This window comes from Nothobranchius furzeri, chromosome 1 (assembly GCF_043380555.1).
Source record: "Nothobranchius furzeri strain GRZ-AD chromosome 1, NfurGRZ-RIMD1, whole genome shotgun sequence".
In the NCBI taxonomy this organism is placed as follows: domain Eukaryota; kingdom Metazoa; phylum Chordata; class Actinopteri; order Cyprinodontiformes; family Nothobranchiidae; genus Nothobranchius; species Nothobranchius furzeri.
In genome coordinates, this window is record NC_091741.1 from 96,591,204 (window position 1) to 96,613,999 (window position 22,796).

General features: G+C 42.4%; 1 protein-coding gene across 2 annotated transcripts in view; it reads left to right on the forward strand.

Moving 5' to 3' along the window:
• The first annotated feature begins 727 nt into the window (after positions 1–727).
• ccnjl (cyclin J-like) overlaps positions 728–22,796 on the forward strand; it is a 44,225-nt gene continuing 22,156 nt past the window's right edge. Inside the window, exons 1-3 of one of the 2 annotated variants that reach the window (XM_015944078.3) lie at positions 728–1,030; positions 1,673–1,783; positions 4,922–5,132. In XM_015944078.3, coding sequence (XP_015799564.1) covers positions 1,706–1,783; positions 4,922–5,132 — 289 coding nt within the window. In that variant the 5' untranslated portion in view covers positions 728–1,030; positions 1,673–1,705. The remainder of the gene's footprint in view (positions 1,031–1,672; positions 1,784–4,921; positions 5,133–22,796) is intronic. The other variant, XM_015944087.3, reaches the window with a different exon arrangement.

The window sequence follows — 22,796 nt, forward strand, 5'->3', positions numbered from 1 at the left end:
TAAATCGCAGTATTTGAACAGATTTTGACACCAGGGGGCGCACAAGTAGAGAAAACAAGGACAACCTCTCAACAAAGGGCTCTAGTCTGAGGTAAAGGGTTTTCTGTGTAATAGTTATTGAGCTGAGCTCATGTAAAGTTTGTTTTTAATTATAAATGATGAAAGAGGAAGTGGCTCCAATAATTGCTCTGTTCTTTTATATTTGTTTCAGAAGACAACAGAATATGCATGTCATTATGTAGTAGAAATTAAACAAAAATCTGCCATTTTGGAATTCTTACTAGCAACTCTGTTAATTTCTTAGCGTGTGAGTGTAGCATATAGCACTGAAAAATGCAAAGACAAAATGACACAAACACTGTATCTCAAGCATATATTCTGTTGTCTTTATTTTATGACTTGCACCTCTTTTTCTGGTTATAAAAACAAGAAACTTGCACAAATAGAACACATACAATACCAATAACATGCAAATTTGCACCAAAATAAAAATTTGATGCAAAATTTCATTATTCAGTTATATTATATTATATTATATTATATTATATTATATTATATTATATTATATTATATTATATTATATTATATTATATATTGTTATATTATAATCGGGCAGGGGAGAAACATTTTGCCCCCTTTAAGATGTAGCTGCTTGTAGTTCTCACACTGACCCCATAAAACTACAAGTCCCAGGTTGGAGGAGGGACTAACGTCTCGCGCACGAGCCTCGTTGCTCAGCGGCAGCAGCTGGCTCAGCCGAACTGGCTACTTTGTTACAGCGAAGCCACCGGAGAGAAAACGTAGAGCACACTCGGAAAAAAGTGTGAACAGTTTGCGGGGATTGGCGCTGCCGAAGGTCTGTCGGCGGGACTTGGCTGCGGCGGCTGTTTGATGCTCTTGCTAGCGGATGTAAAGTTTTCCTCGTTTAGCGTCAAATAGAGTTCTCTTTAAAAGTTGAGCCGAGAAGGAGTTCTCTCATTCAGGATGTCGGACTGAGACAAAGGGGTCTGGGGGCATTCCCGACGGAGCGGTGAGTGGCACATGTATTAATTACTGACATGAAAAGTTCACCGGCTTGTTTACACACAGGAAAAAATGGTTAAATTAGTGATGAAGCGTCAGTTTTATTGCCAGTATGTTTTTTTAACGAGGCTAATATTTCAGAGCTAGGTGGCCAGTTAACTTGTGTCGCCTCTCTGTTTGGCCGCTGTCTCTCGGCGTGGAAACGGTTTATATATTTTTCGTCATGACTTTATTAATTTATTTATTAGAAACGTGTTTTTTGAAGCACCGCGTGAGTAGATAAAATGTGAGAGGCTGTTAGAATAATTCGACCCACCGCGTGGTTGAGTGGACATTTAACTGAGCCATTTAAATTCCCGAGCAGAGAAGATGGCCTGTGCTGCAAAAGGGACCTCTCCTGTTGTCTAATAAAGACAAAAACTTCACCAAAACAACGGTTTAAATTGTTGTGTGAAATTACCACACTACTCTGTTGTTATTTCATGGTTTTGGGTAAATAATGCAGTCTTGTGTTATCGTAGTAAAAACTTGAGTCTCTAGTTTCTGTCAGATTGTTGAGTCAGTTTGATGCCTTATCTTCATGCTCAGCCCGTTTCCTGCCGTTTTAAGTATCTGTGATCTGTTTTTGCTCTGGAAACACCCATCTCAGCAGGTTAAACGTGATTCCTGAAACCTCCTCTGGATGGGAAAGATGGAGAGGGAGCTACAGTGGTGGAAAGGACAGCTAGCTTCAGATATCCATCAGTCTTTACGCATTAAGGTGAGTTTAACTTAATAACAACTACACTATTTTAGCAGGAATCACTGTGTGAGTCAGCCTTGTCTTTGTAAACTTCACATGCAAATATATGTTAGGTGTTTATCTGTCATCGGTTCGACGGAAACAAGGTAATGATTTAATGGCAAATTATTATTTGTTAAAACGGCTGAGATTTGATTTCTCAATACAAAAAAGTCATATTGTCAAAAACATTGAAGATTTTATATTCTTGATATCATTCTTTATAATACAAAACTAAATCCTGTATATGTCATATACAATAAAAATGTTACGTTTGACTCTTAATGATTAAAAAGCAGCTTTGATTTTTTTTAAAGAGAAGATTGTGGTATCAATAATTACACGTCTTTGTTGTCTGAAACTAATTTAACTGTAATGACACTGAGTGGTTAACACTCCACAATTATTTGTCTTCATTAACCTCAGAATGTGATAATTTCTCTCCCTGGGTGTCACTTTAATGGAGACGTTTGTGGCTTGACTGGCATTTTTCAGGCTGGGACTTGTGTGGTGTCATCATCCTGTAGGTGGTGATGAAGAAGATAGATGACGATGTGAATATCAGGTGTCTTTACGGGACTGAGGAGTCCTGGATGGTAAATTAGACAGCTGCGAGTCATTTCCAGATGTTGAGTTTGTTTTCTCATGCTGGAGAGCGTCTGACTCAGAATGAGCGGCTGAATGAGAACAAAAATCTGAGCGCGGAGCTGGAAACATAACACACCCACGTTTTTCTCATCCGCTTTAATGAGAGAGCATTACTGTCAGTCTGATGTTGGGTTTTGGGTGTGAGATGTAGAGCATCTGTCTCTGTTCGTTTGGTATTCTGTGTCCAACAATGACCTTGCTGTTAGGTGAAACGTTTAGCTCTTGCCGAACACTGATCTTTTGTTTCTAGAGTATCGGAGCATCTTTGAACTGTAAAACCTGCCTTTGTTTAAATCAGTTTAGCCCACAACCAGGTCACGTGGAACAGCCCCCCCCCCCCCCCCACACACACACACACATACTGAATACCTTTTTTGTTCTGAAAGAGTTTAAATGTGTTTCTGGGATCTTTTCATGCGTTACCACACATGGGTTTTTATTGCAGTCATCTTGTACGTGTCACAACAGGTGTTCTGCAGCTCTGCTAGACATAAGTCTGTTCATTTGGCATTTAACAGAGCCTATTAAACATTTTACTGTGGAAACTGAGTAGTTTAATGACTAAGTGGGATAACAAGAGCTTATTTATAATTGCAGTATCAGGCATGAAGAACAGATAAGTTTAAGGCTAAGACAAAAGATTGAATAAATTGTGCTAAATAAGAATATAATTGTTTTAAATATCTCAGGACAAACATGAATGATTAAAATGATAAGTTTTATTAGAATAGATATTCATCTCAACATCTGAGAGTGACTGAAGTTGTAACAGACCTTTTTCAGAAGTTTGCTGCAACTTGATCAGACAATAAAATGGCATCCAAGTCAACATTGCTAAAAATGCCAACTGTCTTTGATCTATAAATAAAAACTTGCTCCTTTCTGTTGATTTCTAATGAATTTTGGCCATTCTATCAAGCAAGAAAGCTTTCCGACTAATTTTTTTTTCTCCTAGCACCACGCTGTAGTTTTTCTAACCCTTATCAGGGTGATTGTTGGTGCTTTTGAAAAACCTTCTGATGAGTGCAGATTGTTGGATGTTTTCTGGAACGTGTAATCTCTAAAGTGTGGTGACTTTTTGCTGTGGAGAAGAATGGTGAAATCATTATCAGAGCTTCATACAGCGTTCAGATCTCCTGCACTGCGTCCGCACCCCCACCGTCTCATCCAGCCTTAATGACGTTTGCTGCAGTGATAATGCCCTGATGTGGGAGATAGCGGTGGTGTGTAGCATGTGGCAAATTATCAGACATGCAAATCAGTAGGCAGCTGTGGAATCCTTAATTATGGTGCGGATCCCCCACAAAGGCAACCCCCATTCCCCCTTTCCACACTACCACCCTGGAGCCCTCCAGACCCCCCCTCCCCTTCACCCCTAGACAGACAGATGGACCAGAGGCAGCAGGAGGAGGCGAGGAGAGTGTAGGGTGATATGGGAGGCAACAGCACCACCCCCGGTGCTGCTATATCATGTAGATGTGAGAGGGGGGCTGCTGTTTATTTTTTGGATTCCATTGAAGTGTCAGTCTGAGCATCACCGTTGTTCTAGTTGTGCTCGGAATATGCCTGACGGTAACCGTGTCGTAGATTAGCCCTCACAGCTAATTCTGTTGACTGTAAACACATTTGTCTGGGAGCTAATCTGGAAATGTAGTTGGGCTGCAACTACTACCTGCCAGTAATTCTCTTTTTGGGTTGAACCTACACTATTGCCTTGTATTGGCAACAGTCCTGATGTTGTGTGGATGTTTTCTATATTTCTACTTCATTTTTTTACAAACCCTCACCATCCTAAGGAGATTAATATTTAAACCCTAAATCCTAAACCTATATCTCAAATCTGTTGTTACCCCAGAGAGCAACAATATTTCTCTAAAACCAGTTAAAAAAATGGAAAAAAGCATCTCTATGAATTAGTGCTTGCTGCTCAGACAGATATAGAAGCTAGAATGTTGTGTTTCCAACTTTGGTGTTTGAAGCTTCTATGGTAAAGCCCCGAGTGTCTTCTTTCCACTTTGAAACACATGCAGCTAATTGATCATGAATAGGAGATGTGTTAGGGGTGAAACCTAATCCTATCTGCTGCTGAACCCGACTGCAGGAAGACCCTCCCTCCCAAAACCACAGGCACACACACACACACACCCTCACCCCCATTGTTCACCCAACCCTGCAATGACCCAAATTAGCTCCGGTCTTCTTCAGGAGTCGTGAGTTCAGTTAGACTGAAACACAGTTTAATCCTACCGGATCAAACTTTTAGTAGGAGTCTCTCTTAAAAGGCTGTTGACTCCCATCAGCTCAGCTGACATCAGTTTAAACTGTCAGCTTGAGATTTGCAGGGATCACTATTATTATGCTTATTTTTTTTACAGCCTCCATGCTTCTTCATCACTGCTTCCTGCCCACCCCTTCTCTTCTCACCCCCTCATTTATGTCTCCTTTCCATTCTCTCTTCCCTGTCTTTAGGAGCTGAAGCTGCCGGTGTACCGGGCCCACTCCCCACAAATTGGCATGAGGCGGTACTTTGCAGACCTGCTGGCCATCCTGAGTAATCGCTACCACCTATGTCCTACAGCGCGTCATCTGGCTGTTTACCTGCTGGATTTGTTCATGGACCACTATGATGTTGCTGTCAAACAGCTCTACATCATTGCCCTCTCCTGTCTGCTGCTAGCTAGTAAGTCCACAAATACATTTATTTTAGTAGCTGTGTTCCTTATGGGAAAATCTGTAAAGTGACCTGGTATATAGGTGTGTTTTTAGGCTAGTGGCAGTTCCTGTTTAAAAACAGTGTGCCCTTTTTCTTCTTGAATAGCTCTTGGTCTGAGAGAGACTGTGGTTTAAGCACACATGGCACAAAGGAAAGCGTTTCCTGCTGCAGAGCTAAGTTAGACATTCAACAGACCATGGTGGCTTTTTTGTCCTGCCTTTAGCTCCACATTTTCAACAGTTTAAAAATATGCAAGTGGTCCAATGCTCACTAAAATACCAATTTAAAAGGTGTCCATCATGGTGGAAAAATAGGTGTGGAGTTTTGGAGAAAACCTGAACTTGTCTGTTTTTAAATTTGGGCAGTTGTGAGGATTTTCTAGGCTTTTCCTGCTGTTCAGTCAGTTGGGGATAAGCGTGATATAATATTGTTTGTTTTGTTTTGATTCATATAAGTTTATTTCCATCTATGTTTCCATACAATAAATGGGACAAAACTATATATTTACAAATATCAACAAATTGGTTAAAAATGAACAATATATTAGCTCTTTTGTTTCCAAAAGATGCCTTTATTATATATTTTCATTGAATATATCTGCTTACACACATTGAGATGTTTTTTATGGTTTCAGCTGCATCCTATCCTGAGCCCAGTTGATTTCTGAACACAAGTGGTTTGGTTTGATGTTGGGCCATTGTGCGTCTCTGCTGTTAGATCTTTGTGTTTTTGCAGGTGTGTCCCCTCCTTGCCTGGTGCAGGTTCTGTGGTAGTTATTACTGTCTCAATGTATGTCTGGTGATTAACAGACTGAGGTTTTCCATGCATTAATGCAGCCCTTGGCATCATGGGTAATTAGACTAATGATGCTGTCAAAGTAGATGTCTGCAAGAGGGCTTGTTCACATGGGAGGGCTTTGTGTGTGTGTGTGTGTGTGTGTGCGTGCGCGCATGCATGCGTGCATACAGATCATCTTCAGTCAGAAGTCTCAGTTGTGAGACTTGGAGAGGTTTTATTTTAAGTCGACCTCCTGAGAGTTTTCAGAATATTTTAGTGTTAGCTCAGTTAAGTGGTCTTGGCCCGTATAAAGGTTATTTTTAAGTCTCTGATAGATGAATCTGGTTTTGTATCAAGTCTTTTGATCGTGACTTTCAGTTCGTGAGTCTCTCTGCTTTCTGTGCTCCTGCGCTTGACTCCTCCAGGACTCGGGGGAGTCTCTGTCATGATAGATGAAGGCTTGAAAGGCTGTTTGATTCTCAACTGACTTTAGGTTTTCATCTATCTTGAGGTGCTGTGGAATCTGGCCCAGTTATTGAACATCCCACCTTGGTCTCATAGCTTCCCTTTGTCTTTCCTTTAGCATTCCTGGCTTCCACACTTAGTTAATTAATCGGTTTCTCTTTTGTGCCTCTCAGCAGTCACTGTTTAACCCTGTTACTCCATTGTATCTGCGCTTTTTGTTGGCACTTGTGTGTTATTCCATGGAGGATCTCTTCTTTCTTTTTAGAAGATAGCTCTTGGTCAAATTTTTTAAAACCCATTGGATCTGAGCGTTAATGACTGTTGGCCACTTATTTAGAGATGTTGCTTTGTCTGGAGCACACAGTCAGAAGTTAGAGGATGTTTAATGTGACTTAAAAGTCAGTTGACAATCACAAAGTTGCTGTTGTTACATTCCATGAAGTCCTGCTGTGATCACATCAGTCTTCCTGGCATGTTTGAGTCTACAAAGTAAAAGATCTGCATACCGTGGCTATTTGTTAGCATAATTGACATAACTAATGAATGTTAAATAATCTGGATTGTGTGTTGTTACATCGCTTTTGTTCATAAACATTGTTTTATCCTGTTGTGATTGTGACTGAAGGCTTATGATTGATGTCATGTCTTTGTAGATTGAAGTTTTATTGTTTTGAGACTAAACTGGACTCAGTGAAGGGTTTTAAACATCAACAACAGAAAGGGGGGTAGACAAGCCACACTGAGACAAATAGTCACAAGAAGCTCAGACACATTGACCACAGAGTGCACATGCATAGGCCTTGGCGCCCGGGGGTGGGGAAGAGCTGTGTGCTGAGGGGCACCTGCCATATGCTCTCCGAATCAGACCTCAAACAAAAGCCAGTCAATGCAGGCAGGACAGCCAGACCCTTCAGAGAGGGGGAGGGGTGCACACTCGGAGGCGTAGGGGTGGCTGTGCGTGTGTGTGTGTGTGTGTGTTAGGGGATTCATCGTGAACTAGTGCAGCTATAAGTAGACAAGGCTACCATGACGACCGTGCGATTAAACCGGTGGATTCTTTTCTCTGTCACCTCATTAAGGTCCACCTGGAAGTCGAACTTGCTGGAAAATCCCCAAACCAAACAGCCCTGCTGCCTTGTAGCTAATTCAACGGTCATCTTATGTTGAAGTGATTTTACTTCTGGGTGCTGGTTCTCTTTCCTCCTCACTCTCTCACCTCGTCAGAGTCCGGCAGTGAGCCCATCCTGGGACAGAACAGGGCACATAGTAAAATGAGTCCTGCCTCCCTCTGGCTGGGAAGTGAATGGAGTGCTACACCAAAGGCAGGCTAGCAACAGGGTAGAGATGGAGAGGTGGTAGCCTGCTAAACCGAACAAGTTAGAACTGAGCCACCCAGCAGTGGTGCCCTGAGAGGTAGACCACCCTGGTTCACCCAGCTCAGAGTTTGACAGTAAGTCAGAACAGTTCTCATACCTAGTTCTTATGGCTGAGTAAGAATTGCCACAGGTTTTTCTTTTAATACTCTGTGTAAAATTTATTCACCTACTTTGTTTGTTGTGCAATGTATTAGGGTGTGTTTTCTCATTATTTATATTTTCTCACTGGGTGGTGTGCATACCCCCACCACCTCCACCACCACCACACACACACACACCAGGATTTTCTCTGGTCACCCAAGCGTTCGACATCCAGGGTCAGAGGTCATCAGGATTGAGGAGCATTGTGAGACCCCCCCCCACCCCCTGGGGCCAGGGGTTGCAGCCTATATTGGAGAATGAAGCTAACAATTTCCCTCAGTCACAGATGAACCATCAGATAAATGTTTTTATAGTGCAGAGGAATTTCTATCATGGCATTCTTTTTTACCTGAGCACATAAAAGTTGAAGACCATTTGCTGGAACGATAAATGCATTCAAAGTGTTGTTCATATTTATGAAAATCATTTCTGATGTTAGTTTTCACAATAATCTGTGGCAGGCCACAAATGCTGTTCAAGAAGTCCATTAAACATCAATCCAATGTTACCTAATTATAGGGCGTTGTTGTGACAGTGACACCTTTTCCTGTTTCGGCCAGATGACTTAACAAAAATTATCTGGTTTTTTAGCAAAGACTGAGTTTGATCTCGTGTCTGATTGTTGGTCTTCTCAGTAGGGCTGGGGGTAAACGATTATTTTTAAAACGATTATTCTGACGATTATTTTATCGAATAGTCGACTATTCTAATGACTATTTAGATGATTAATCTAGCGATTATTTTTCTATTGCACAATTAATAAAAACCAAAAAATCTCAAATAAATTCCTCCAAAAAATTGATAAGTTGCTACTGTAAGAGAATAAACACTACAGGCCTTCCATTTTGTATAACACTGCTTTTATTGTGTTGTGGTTGGTTATGTTCTGGTGACATATAGAACTTGGGAGTGCAGGCTGCTGCCTGAGAGGTGGTTGGAGACGGAGTGTCTCCATGCTGCTTTGATTTGGTCACTTATGTACGTGAGGCGAGTGGTGTTACGACCCTTCCTGGGGAGTTTGGCTTGTGTGCAAAAAGGAAGGGGCAATAACCGGATTTAAAAGTTTAAGTGATGATCAGGTTTATTTACAAAAAAAAAAAACCTAAATCTTTCCATCCACAGGTTGGGAATAATAAAACTAATTCTGCCTGTGGGGAATAAAAACAAAAGTACAAATAACCTGGGATGTCCCACTGGGCAAAGATTACTGGGTTCTGGACCAAAATAAGGATCTCCAAAGGTCCAAATTCTAAACGTTAAACCAAACTCAAGGTGATATTTTAAACTAAGCCGAAAACCCACAACACTCTAAATGTAATAAAAGGGAGATCTGCACCACAAAGACGATGAACTCTAAACCAAAACATAACAGCTTATCCAAACGCAAGAAGCTGTTAGCGAAAATGCTAACAGTAGCTTTACCAACGTTAAGTTAGAGTTACCAAGTTAAAATAAACCAAAAATACCCAGCAAACCGACCAGCACGGAGGAGAGACTGCTACCACCAAAACAGCTCTCCTAATATCTGAAAGAAGCTCCTTTATGAAGGTAGAAATGCTCCCGGTGATTTTCTACATCAGCAATAGAGATGAAGCAGCGCATCTGACCCCGGAAGTTGTTGTCCGTTGCCGGGAGACGAAGGCGGGCAAAACAGGAAAGGAATCTCGTAGCGGACGAACATTGTTCCGGGTCTTCGGTATTTGGCGGAGATGTTAGTGAAGGCGGAGAAGAGTGCGAACTAGAGGAAAAACAGGCAGATTCCTCCTCCATTTACAAACTCCTGGGGATGCAACAAGTGGGCGCGGTGTGCCGACTACCGGAACTGATGTCGACGAATTTTTAGAATCGAGCCGTCGACGTCATCAATGCATCGCCACAGCTCTACTTCTCAGGACACGTACTGTCCATAATGTGCTAATGACCTAAACTTCCCATTGAAGTGAGGTACTTCTCATTCTAGCCTTGTTTTCTTATCACTTTGCATATTCGTTCTGAAAATGTACAAACTGACTATTTTAATCTTGTAGAAAGTGTTTTCTTCCTTTTAGCTAATCTTGTTTCATTAGGATTTTAAAACTGTGGTAGGGAAAAATATTTTAAAATGCATTTCTCTGGTTTCCTATAACAACCACTCATCTTCACTACATATTCTCCAAACAGCACAACTGGAAGGAGGCCCTTACATCTTGGTCTTACATTTTTCTATAAGACCTACATCTCTGCTCAACCTCTTCTCTTAGGCTCTGAGACAGGATAGGTGTCCTGTCAGTCCTTTGGTCGTAGACGTGGTTGGTGAAGATAAAATATTTTTTCTTTGGTCTCTTCCTGCTTGCTGATGTGAGATAGTATCGGTTAGCTTTCTACATTCCAAGTAATCTGAACTCACAAGAAAAAAATGCACCATCACTCAGACGGCATTCAGACCGGCAACAGGAAACTGACAGGAAGTGCATTAGGTCAGGCTCAGCATGAATGAGTAAACAATGAGATAAAATGCACATCAGTTAACTCATCAAATATTAGGATTTATCTTGGCAAGATGGCTCAATTGATTATGTGCACTTTCATGTAATTTGTCAGTGTTGCATTCTTTCTGAAAACACGTAGAACATTACAGACATACTTTAATATTGTCCAATGAAGAATGTAGACTCGTCGGACATGCTGATAGATGTGCTTCTCTAAACTTACCGACATGTTGCAACAAAAGAATGAAAACCAGAAGCTGCTGATTCTCAGTCTTGACAGAATTTTTTTATGACCCATAAGAGATCATCTCTGATCTCTGCGGCACAGCAACAACACATGCTTTATTGATCTGGGCACCAGGAGCTTTAAACACGCTACAGTTCTAACACAATGTATGATTTTTTTTTTTTATCATTGTAACATTTGTGCTGAACTAAAGCACCAGACAGAATTACGCCAGGGACACACTGGCCGCGGAAGCGCCGCGAAAATGGGACCGCCTTCATTCGGCGCCCTTGTTAAGCTATTCTATAGACCACATGGGCCACCGAAGCGCCGCGAATCGCCTCGCGCCGGCGCGCGCCGGCGCTCCAGCCCGCGCCGTGCAGCGATCATTTCGGCGTTGGCTCTATTTTTTTCGCGAGCCGCGGGTGAATCGCATCAATTCTGGCAGGAAGTCAAACCTAGACATAAGAGGCAGGCCGGTAAAGTTAACAAAATAAAGCATTTCAAAATAAAATTCCGCAATAGTCAAATGTGTTCGTAAACAGACACTGCAGAAAAACCACACGAACACGCACACACATACACACACATCGAACTTGTGTGCGTGTGTGACCACGTGAAGGGGGGAGTGGTTTTGGGTGTCTTTTCACCGGAGCAAACATGACAGAGAGGCAGAAAGTCTGATGCAAGCAGTTAAGATGGATGACTTTAAATTAATTATGGAAGTTGAGAAACACAAGGAGCTGTACGACCCCCGAAAATCATGGTTATTTACGTACCCATTTCGGAAGAAACTGCTAGGATACAGCTGCAGAATTGGAGCGGGTTCCAAGAGATTCAACTGGCAGAAACAACTCATACCATAGGTTCACACACACACACACACACACACACACACACACACACACACACGCACACGTACACACGCACACGTACAAACACAAACGTAGAGGAAAAGAGCTGAGAAAAGGCAGAGAGGAAATGGAGGACACCAAGTGTTTAAAAGAAAAACTACAGCTGAGCCGAGGCGCGCCTCGACTGGGTCTGATCTGAACTGAGGAGCGGCGAGCAGCGGCCGAATTTCGTGAGCGATTCGCTTCTCGGCGCTTCGCGGCGCTTCCGCGGCTGGTGTGTCCCCGGCGTTACTCTTTGCTCTTAACAGCATTTTAAAGTAGTCCAACTGAGATATTGTTGCATCTCACCACCTGCAGCCCCTTCAACTCTCTTCTGAATATTCATTCACACAGCCAACACGTCTCAGTGAACACATAACACTAACCTATTAAGGATCATTACAGTATTTAGGAATATTTTTTGTGTTTTCTGGTCTTTCATGATAATTGCTAATAATTAAATTATCCAAATAATTTTCTGATCATTTCTGTCTATTATATTTTCCTGAACAGAGTGACTGCCTAAACCTCGTGGTAAAAAATAGTTTGCATTTTGCAAAAAATCTCCTTGATGTTTCTTTGTTCAAATTATTTCAACAGATTATAGTAGCAATAAAAATGTGTAGAAAGTGTAAAAGTTAGAGGTCACTACAATACCCACTGTTGTAGAGTGCAACAACGAATCAATAAAATGGATAAAATTCGACCTGTTTAACCCGATGGACCCGGTACCGGGTCCTAACGCGCTTTTCCGGTGTCATAATCGTACCAAAAAACTTACTTGAAATACACAAACTACCCACATACATAATGGGATAAGGCTCATCTAAACAATAGAATCCACATTTCCTCCCTCAACAACACCCAATGCTAAGTCCCAATTGTCAAATTAAGCTGATTTCAGATGTTAGCTATGTTTAACTGCTGGAGAGCATTTTTAAAGAGCGGGTCAAGTGTGCCTCGGAGTCCTTCTCCACTCGCGTATCAATTTTAAAAACTGCAACATTAGTAGGCATTGCCTGGCGGACTGAGAGGGCAGAGCCGCGGCAGTGACGAAGACGATGGGTAACGAGATGATGCTAGCTCCCTTCACTCTGAGCAGTTATGAGCAGTTATTAGAAGTGGAGGAAGTTTCTCCCCCTCCTTACCCAGACACTCGAGAAGAAAGGGACCAAGTCTATTTGGAGGAGACAGGCGGACCTGAGCCTTATTGTTTTGAGCTTTTGAGTTGCCTGAAACTACCGGAACTGACCCAACAGAACCAGCTCTGAATGGTAAGTAGCCGTTAGCCATAGCATTAGATTAGCTGCAGGGTTTGGCTCCACGGCCCTAGAGAGCTAGTTTTCAGCATGTTTTAGAGATTTATCTGCTTCAACACACCTGGTTTTAATCAGCAACAAATAGCTGAGCTGCTTAACAGCTAATCTAACCTGTTAAAGCAGGAAAACCACTTAAACGTGCTGGATAGCAGCTCTCCAGGAGCCCTGGGCTCAAGTTACAGTCTGCTGCAGAAAGTTATGAAAATACCCCATGAGAAAATTATTCTGTAATGTGTTCAGCCCACTAAAACTGCCCTGATTTCATTATTTATTTACTGATAACAGCTGCTCTCTTGGTTGTAGGTGATCCTCTGGTGTCTGCAGCTGATCTCCTCTGCTGGTGTCGTCAGGATCAGGAGCTTCCAGAAGAATGTGCCTTTCAATGACTCTTTCCCCCTTATTTGTTATATTAATTAAATAAATCTCACTTTATATATTTCCTGTTTTTGTTCATGTCCATAAATACTTAAAAGCTTGTTTTAATTTCAAGCATGTTTAACAGTGAGGTGCTAGTTTAATTAATCACAATAGAGCTAGTTAAACATGTAACAATGTGATAATTCAATTAAAGTAATTTATAAATATCCATTAAAATATCAAAACTGGAATCAAAATGAGATATTTGGCAGCACGAAAAACTTGTCAAACACACTATTTATTATAATAATTGTAAACAGACAGGAGACAGAGCTGATGGAGGTTCTCAGTCATCGAAGGATGGCTGAAGGCTTTCCAGGAACAGGAGATGTGGTGTTGTCCCTTTTCTCTCTATTCTGCCAGATGAGCTGATAGGTTACAGGTGTGTGAGGACATCCTCATGCTGTCATAACCAGATGACCAGAGGTGGAAAGTAACGAATTACATTTACTTGCGTTACTGTAATTGAGTAGATTTTTTGCGCATTTATACTTTTTAAGTAGATTTTAAAATCTGTAATTTTACTTTTACTTAAGTATTGTTTTTTGTAAGTATTGTATTTCGCGACATTTTTTATCTTATCCGTTACCGAGTAAAAAAAAACAACATTGCGAAATACTGTGTCGGCACAGTTCGCACTGGATTCAGACATACCGTAAATCCTCTAATACAGGCCGGTATTCAATTAAAGGCCGGGTCTCAAATTCTGGCCGGTGTCGGAGTCAGCGGAGGTAAATAATGGCCGGTCTCTTATTGTGGCCGGATGGAATTTGGTAACAAGCAAGTACGAGCGTCCCAGCGGCAGGGTTATAGTCCCCAAATCAACCAGCAGGAGGCAGTTCACCTAGACCTTTTTTAGGCTTTTTCTTCAACGCTTTGTAACGCTACAGACACGATCCTCTATCACGCTCCTACCACACAGAGTCACGGTGTCAGTTAACCATGCTAATTCAACCCGCTCCACAGAACACACATCACCTTCCCTGTGGCTTACATAACACTAACACAACACGCAAATCAGCACATAGGAACTAGCAGAACGATAGGAAACACATATAACACAATACCCAGAATGCACCTGGCTTACAACCCCAGCCAGGTCATTACACTATCAAGTTCAAAGAGAACGTGCTGATTATGCTGCAGAACACTCTGGGGAGCAGCAGTAGGGGGTGTATGAACTACAGTAATCCCTCGTTTATCGCGGTAGATGCGTTCCAGACCTGGCCGCGATAGGTGAAAATCCGCGAAGTAGGGACTCCCAGCATGCCCCTCGCGGGGATTCCCTTCACGTCGCACCTACGTCACAAACCGTGGCTATAAACGGAAGTCGCCTTTCCAGCTCACCACTCAGTCATCGTTTCTTCAGATTCATGATCAGAGTTTCCAACCTACCGATCAATCCAACGAACTATCAGCTCATAGTAAGTTATCTTACTTACTTCTGGAAAGCCCGGCATTTCCGTGTCACTTCGTTGACGCTCGAACGCTCGGGGGTTTCCTAGAGCACCAACGCTATCACTTCCGCGTCTGTGAAACCACGCTCCCTATTGAATTATCGTATGATCACATTCTCCTTTTTGGGGGTAAAACTCAAGTGCCAGACCGTAGGTACTGACACGCGATCGTTCATGTCGGTTCATTTCCTTTAATGTTTTCTGTCTTTTATTTGCGCCTGATGTGTATCGCTGCTGTGGAGCGGGGCGCATCAACTTGTCCTCCGACGCACAGATCACAGCAGGGAGCACTCAGCTGTTTTCGCGGTCGGTAGATCTGCCTCCTGAGCACGGCCACAGTAACAATCAGGTGTCGCCACCTCAAAAACTAATTTAACACGCGATCGTTCATGTCAGTTCATTTCCTTTAATGTTTTCTGTCTTTTATTTGCGCCTGATGCGTTTCGCTGCATGCTGTGGAGCGGGGCGCTGCGCGCATCACCTTGTCCTCCGACGCACTGATCACTGATACAGCCGCCAAACATCAAGCGCTCCGCTGTTTTTGCGGTCGGTAGATCTTTTAGAACTGCAGTTCAAAGGTAACTCATGAGGTGAATATATATGAACCCAGGTAGCAGTTTCTCTTTAGGATTGAGAGGAGATGCAGGAAGATAATAAACAGACAGGACAGAAAAATAGTCAAATAAAAACAAGTTAGTTTTTGTACCTGCTGTTGCAACAAACAGACACCATTGAAGGTCATCAGAAGTGAGGAACATAAAATGAAATAATTATTTTAATGTTTAGAGCAGCAGGAACTCCGAGAGGCTGCAGGCGCATCAGTGAGTTTGCAGCTGCTGCGCAGGGGGAGGGGGGAGAGGGCTGAAGCAGGAACTACCTTTGTTAAAAGAAATGTGTTTAACTTTGAAAATGTGGGCTCACTTTTAATTGTCAAAAACTCCAGCGAACCATTAGTTCATTTTGCTCAAATAGAAATAGAGGCCTGCCTCTAATACTGGCCCTCCTTCCAATAAAGGCCTGGAGCTTGATGAGCTTGAGTCAAATACAGGCCCGGGCCTGTATTAGAGGATTTACGGTAACCACAGAGAAGAGAGACGAGAGTATAAACGCATACATATGTAGAAGCGTCTTAACGCGCTCGAGAGTGATCCAGCGCTTAATGAAGTGTTTATGTATATATGTCTATACTGGTAAGACCCAAACACGGAAGTGCTGCGGACGCCGAAGGCGCGCACCAGAAGAACTGAGTGCTTGAGTTACGAGAGTGTTACGGGGTACGAAGGAAAGGATAAGAAACACTGACTACTCGGATGACTGGAGGATCACCTAAGAAGATCAAAGCTTGTGAGAAGGAATGAAGGGATGTCTGAGCGGTCAACAGGTGAGTTGAACTTCTTAGTGTGAAGCATGTGTTCAGTGACCTTACAGTGTAATGAATGATGGGTAGGAGAAGAAAATAGGCGCTAATGGTACGAGAAAGATAGCCTGGCCTGCCGTTTAATTCATGTCCTACACGGCGATGCTCAATTTCTCATAAACAACGAAGACAGCGGCGGAGTTCGCTGCGGCTCTTTCCTCTGTTCTAAATGACACAGATGTCTTTAAAACCACAAGTAGAAGCACTAAAAGCATTTCTTCTAAAAAATAAAAGATGTTTGCGCCATTGCCAGACGCTTTATTTATTTATTTTACTACAACTAGAAATTACCGCGTCGTGTGGTACAGTCGGGATTTCCTTCTTTTTTCTGATTGGTCATTTTTGAGCTTCCTAGTCCCGCCCCTCAAGTGATCTTCCAGCTAAAAGAAAAACTCAGCAGACTGGAGACTGTCTCCAAGACGTGTCTGCCACTCTTCAGAGCCATTCAGGATGGTGTCATTCAGGGAAAAGTCATGGGCTTGTGACTATAACCTAATTTATGTTACTAGTTTGCAGTGTAACTGCCTTTGTACTTCAATATGCATATTTGTTAATTTAATAATAAAAAAATTGTCTTTTTTTAACTATTCAGAAGAGCCCGTCCTTGCACAGTCAAAAAAGTAACTAAGTAACTTTTACTCTGACTACATTTGAAATAAGCTACTTTTACTTTTACTTGAGTACATTTTGAGGCAGGTAATTAGGCCCGAGCAGCAAAGCTGCGAAGGCCTATTGTAACTGCTCCGTTTATTCTTTCTTTTTTCTTCCGCGTCTTTGAATGGCCTTTAGGGGGCATTAGCATATCCAAAAACTCACCAAAATCTGGCCCAATATAGAAAGTGCGTGAAATTTATGTATTTCACTGGCGATGTGAAAGTTGATAAAAAAGTGGCTCGACAGCGCCCCCTAGAAAGTGAAAAATACCCCTCTCCATAAAGCTTAGTTTATCGTACAGTTATGAAATTTGGTACACTTGTAGTACTCAACAGTCCGCACAGAAAAGTCTCTTGCAACCATGGTAAATATAAAACAGGAAGTAAGCCATTTTGGGTTGAAAAGGCGATTTTTTTTTACCGTTTTGGCCGTTTTTAGGGTCCGTTTCTGATTGGATTGCTCGATCATTTTTCGCACGATCGTCTCAAAAAATGTGTAAAATTGCTCAGAAGGGATGGGCGAACAAAATGCGACAAGGATTCTGACTTTTCGTATATGCTGAAGGGGCGGGGCCAAGCCTCGAAGTTTGTCTACTCGCTAAAAAAATTTAAATTGCTATAATTTTATAACTGAATGGAACAGTTACAAAAATTTCTGTGGTCATTTGTCATCCACCCACAAAGTAAAATGAGTGGTCGGAAGATGACATCACACAAGCCCCGCCCCCTCAGGACCAAAAAGGTCAAGTTTTACTGTGAAATTTTCCAAAATTCCCCCTTTCGAATAATCACCACAATTTTAGTGCAGATAACTGAAGACAAGTGGGGGTTGCTTGGCGTAACTTTATGGGAGTTTTCTGCAGAAGGCGGGGCAGTGGCGGTGCGGCGAAGTCAGGCGTCCCGCCGTGCCCTTACGTTTGCCTCCCATTTCATCATTTCTAAAGATATCGCCACGAAACTTCTTGTGAGTGATCCTAGTCTGGCCCCCCAAAAAATCTGATGTGAAAATCCGGTGGGCGTAGCCTATTTTCTGAAATAGCGCCCCCTAGGACCATTAAAACTGTCAGCCCCTAGCCATGCTTTGACTGAGGAGTACGAAATTTGGTACACTAATGTGGTGTCTCAGGACCTAAAAAAAAGTCTCTTAAAGCCAAGTGCAAAGTCGCACAGGAAGTCGGCCATTTTGGTCCAAGTACTCGATTTAGTCGTTTTCGCACACGTTTGGAGAGTGTTGCACCATCGCCCTTTTCACCAATCGCCTTAAAACATCTGCTATACACTCTTAAGACATAGATGAAAAAATTCAACAGTCGGATTTTAAATAAGTATAAAGGTGTGGGCGTGGCTAAGCCTCAAACTTTGACCAGTCGCCACGCCACTCTTTTTCGCAGCTCCCCATTGGACTCATTTTACCCAAACACCAGCAATCTCTGGCAAATAGCAGCTGACATGTTGAGGTCACTTGGTCTCCAGTACTGGCAGGTTTTGAAAAAAGGTGGGGCTTTGGGAGCACGGCGAAATTCGCCATCACGCCATGGAAATACGTTTGCCTCTCATTTCTTCAATTATCGTGACATTGCCACAAAATGTCTGGTGAGTGATCCTAGTCTGACCCCCAATAGAAATGGGCAGCTGAAGTTTGTGGGCGTGGCTTATTTTCTGAAATAGCGCCCCCTAGGACCATTAAAACTGCCAGCCCCTAGCCATGGTTTGACTGAGGATCACGAAAATTGGTACACTCATGTAGGGTCTTTGGACCTACAAAAAAGTCTCTTAGAGCCAAGCGCAATGTCGCACAGGAGGTCGGCCATTTTGGTGCAAGTACTCGATTTAGTGGTTTTCGCACACGTTGTTTAGACATTGATGGCCCGTCGCCCTTTTCACCGATCACCTTCAAACTTATGCTATGTTCTCTTAAGACAAAGGGGAAAAAATTCAACCGTCGGATTTTAAATAAGTATGAAGGTGTGGGCGTGGCTAAGCCTCAAACTTTGACCTTTCACCATTACGTTACTTGACTTAATAACTTCCATGTGCATGATCAGATCTATATCAAACTTTGTCTGTGTGATCACTGACCATGTCTGAAGACAGTGACAATGTGGACAGCTGACATCACCTAAGCCCCGCCCCCTGACTACAGGAAGTCTATAGTTTTATGGTCAAATGCCCATAGTTGTCCCCTCTAATTTAGTCAACATGACACTAAGGTCATGCACTGTCTTCATGATGCTGTAATGACCATTCAGATCTGATAGCTTTCCAGAAAGGGAGGGGCTTTGAAGCCATGGCGAAATCTGGCTTGGCACCATGAGCTTACAATTCAATTTAAAGAGCAAGTCACTCCCTACCAGAGTCTTACCCCACTCCCACCTCCGGTTTGAAAAATGCAACAAATGCTGTTGCCTGGCAGACCGAGAGGGCGGAGCCGCTAACAAATACACACAAACACAGACTCAAAATGACATTGTGACATCATAATGTACCAGCTAAAGTCATAGTGAACCTGTTGGCCAATAGCGATGGCGGATTTAAATTCAAATGCAGTGTAGAGTTTTTACCTAACGACGGCACATCACTGACAGTTTTAGGCAGAACATTTTTATTTTAACTAAGATGCACTAAAGTGCCAAATTATTGACTACACATGTCCACAGCACAATTAGACACTCATTTATATAGTTTTTCAGCCAAAAAAGTTGATTTGGGGGTGACTTTCTCTGTAATGGTGAGCTCAGAGGGGATGCTGAGTCAGGGTGAGGTGCGGACTAGGAGGCTGTTCACAGTTTTTGGTGTCAGGTTGGTTGACGTTTCTGTTCTGCCAGACGTGCCCTGGTGTCCCCGGCTGCCGGCCAGGACGGAGCGGCGCGGAGCTGGGTTTGGAGAGTGTCAGGGATGGAGTGGAGGGGGTGCGGACGGAGGGCAAGCAGCTTTGCTGCGAGGGCCGAACGACGCTGCTTGCAGCTTTAATTTTACTTGTAATTGAGTAAAATTTCATGAAAGTAATTATACTTGTACTTAAGTACAACATTTTAGTACTCTTTCCACCTCTGCAGATGACAGGAGTTATCAGGTGATCAGCCAGGCTAATGATGAGATGCAGAAAGAGAAAAAGTCCAGGACAGTGTACAGTAATAACAATAATATGTGGTGTTGCTCACCTTATGTGCTCTTACAGAGTATTAACGTGTGCCTGCCTCATGGTGTAGAGTCCATATTTTGCTGAGTGTCCTGCAATAATGCAGGTTATTAGTTAATTCACTTTTGATAGCAATGAACGAAATATTTAATGTAAAAGTTATTTACCAGGTGAATCAGCTCACACGTCACCACCAAGTGTCACGGGCAGAATCAGTAGCCTCCTTCATGATGTCATGATGTAATCACATACTTATTTAATTGTTAATATCTTAAAAATTCTGAAATGTTTTAATTTTTCTACCTTGAACAGTTCACTGAGCTTGCACTGTCATTGAGGTGGAAGCTGGAATCAACAGCAGACACCTCACATCTTGGTCTTTTCAGGGGGTGTGGACGCTGCTCTGGGACTTTCTGGAAGATGAATTTCCGTCATGGTCCCTGTGTCACCAGACACACTGAGGCTGTGAGCTCTTAACTGGGTGGCTATGTAAAAACAAAGAAACAGCACATTTATAAATGTTTAAAAGAGCATAAAATCACGTGTAACAATAATCTGTAAAACAAATTAAAACTAGAAGGTAATAATAAAATGTTTACATAGAAGATTATTAAAAATAATTCACCTTTGCTACGCCGGTAAGGCTTCACGTCAGCCTGGACAAGTGCATTCTTGCAGACTACTAAATCAGTCTGACAGCCAATGTCTTGGGTAGATTTAGCCTGAAAAAAAATAGAAGCATATTGTTGTTGGAGTTTATAAAGTCAGATAATATATAAAATAAACTGTCCTATATAGGCGCTTTATAACATTCCTAGTGTGTGATCGTTATTATAACGTAAAAGTCAGTCACATATGATGTGGAGAGCCTGAAATGCGACCTCCTGAACAGAATTCCTCACGGAACCGGGTCACGCTGTGGTGTAAAGCTGGATTTCACACTGTAATGCGGTCTGTCAACTAGTGCTGCGTTAGTTAGAGCCACTGTTGCAGAATTACGGACTGACACAAAAACAACCCGAATTTTCTCCGAGCCTGACAGTAATAGTCATGTGGACCGTTATGTCAGCGAGGGCTTCGAGATATGTTCCGATTCGCCGCTGATTCTAACCTTACATCCCGTTCCACATTTTGTGAACTTGACAAATCAGCCTGAAGGCAGTGCAGACTGATATTAGCTAAATTAAGTGAACCACGTCTCAAACTTTACATTTAGGTAGGGAATTGTCTTTAGGAGATGTTAAAACTTTTATTTAGCTTGCTCACCTCAGACTGGAGCCCGTCATGGTGGGGGAGCGGAGTCGGTGGGCTGCATCTAAATCGCAGAAGAGCCACGGTGGGCACGGCCTCCCTTTTCAAACGGAGACGTGCAAAATAACCCAGTTCAACCTCCATCATGTTGGTGAAGGAATCGCGGGTAAAATGCTGGTTGCAAACTACAGCACCAGGCGGGAGCTGACTTTTCCAGATACCGATTGCGCGCAATCACTGGCGCCTAATTTCTAAGTCCAGCGCAAAGGAGTGCAACCCCACAGAGCCACCGCAACCCACTTCTCACCATACTAACACGATATGGAACACTAAACCCGAACTACTTTCCTAATAACACTAACAGCCAAACACTAACTAAACTACACTATCTGTAAATGCAGTTTAAGCAACTTTTTTGTTCAAAGTTTCACCACAAGATCGCACTGTGATTTTGTTAATGCCCTAGAAAGTTTATTTAACATGTTTATTTAAAGTATTATTTTTCATTTTTTCAATACATTTTGTAGCATTTACAGGTGCACAGAATTAATAATTTTTGATATCTGAGTAATTTTGTATTGGTTTACTTTGATAAGGTGTGTTTAAGAGCGCTGTGTTGTCACTTCCTGTCTCGTAGCTTCGGACATTTTATTGATGCGCACGGACAATTTGTGCCAATTAACTCATTCACTGCCAGCCGTTTCCTGATCACTAACGGCCTTCGCTGCCATCGTTTCTCACCATTTTTACTGTTTTTTTTAAGAGTCACAGAACGTTGCGCGCTAGCATGATGTCGATGCCAAAACAAAGAGGAGACTCACCTCTTACATCAGGAAGAAGCCGCGTGTTTTGAGCGTTATCCGTTATTTCATAATTCATTGTCGAATTGTGATCGGCAGACGCTTTTCCGGTTCGCGCCTCACTTTTTTTACAGGAACGGCCCAAAACGATCTCCAAACTCATGGATGTGTTGCTTCCTGATCATGTGATCTGTGACGTATGCGGATGATCGGCTTCAGGGCTGAGATGTTTGTTCTCGGCGCGGGGGCTCGTTCCGATGCTCAAACAGTAAAAAAATGCAAATGACGACTTTAGTCGTCATTGGCAGTAAACGGTTGGATCTAAAATGACGACTTTAGTCGTCAATGGCAGTGAATGAGTTAAGAACATTTGAGAAGAAGGTTAAGTGTTTTCAAGTCTACCGGTTTGTCTACTAGCAGGCCAAAGTGGTATGTTTATTCTTTATTTATAAACTTTGTATGTTAGCAAACTTAAGGCAAATAACTTGTTAATTTGTACATGATTTATGCTTTTTCATTAGTTCTACGATGTTCATGTGGTGTAAAGATAAAGAAGATGCAAGACCGCATTAAACATCAGTAAAAGGAACGCTCCTGTCTCTCGTGCATCTGAACAAGCCGGCACAATATCCAACAGCCAAGCTAACACTAAATAAGTATGTATAACACTAAAAGCTATGCTAAAGATTAGGATATGCTAATGCTGGATGCTAATGCTGAACTACCGCTAACCGTCCTACACTGGCTTGCAAATCCAACTCCCAACTCGCCACAAGGCGTGGCCGAGACTCTCGATGCTTTACAACTTTGACACAGAGCTGCTACGTAGTAC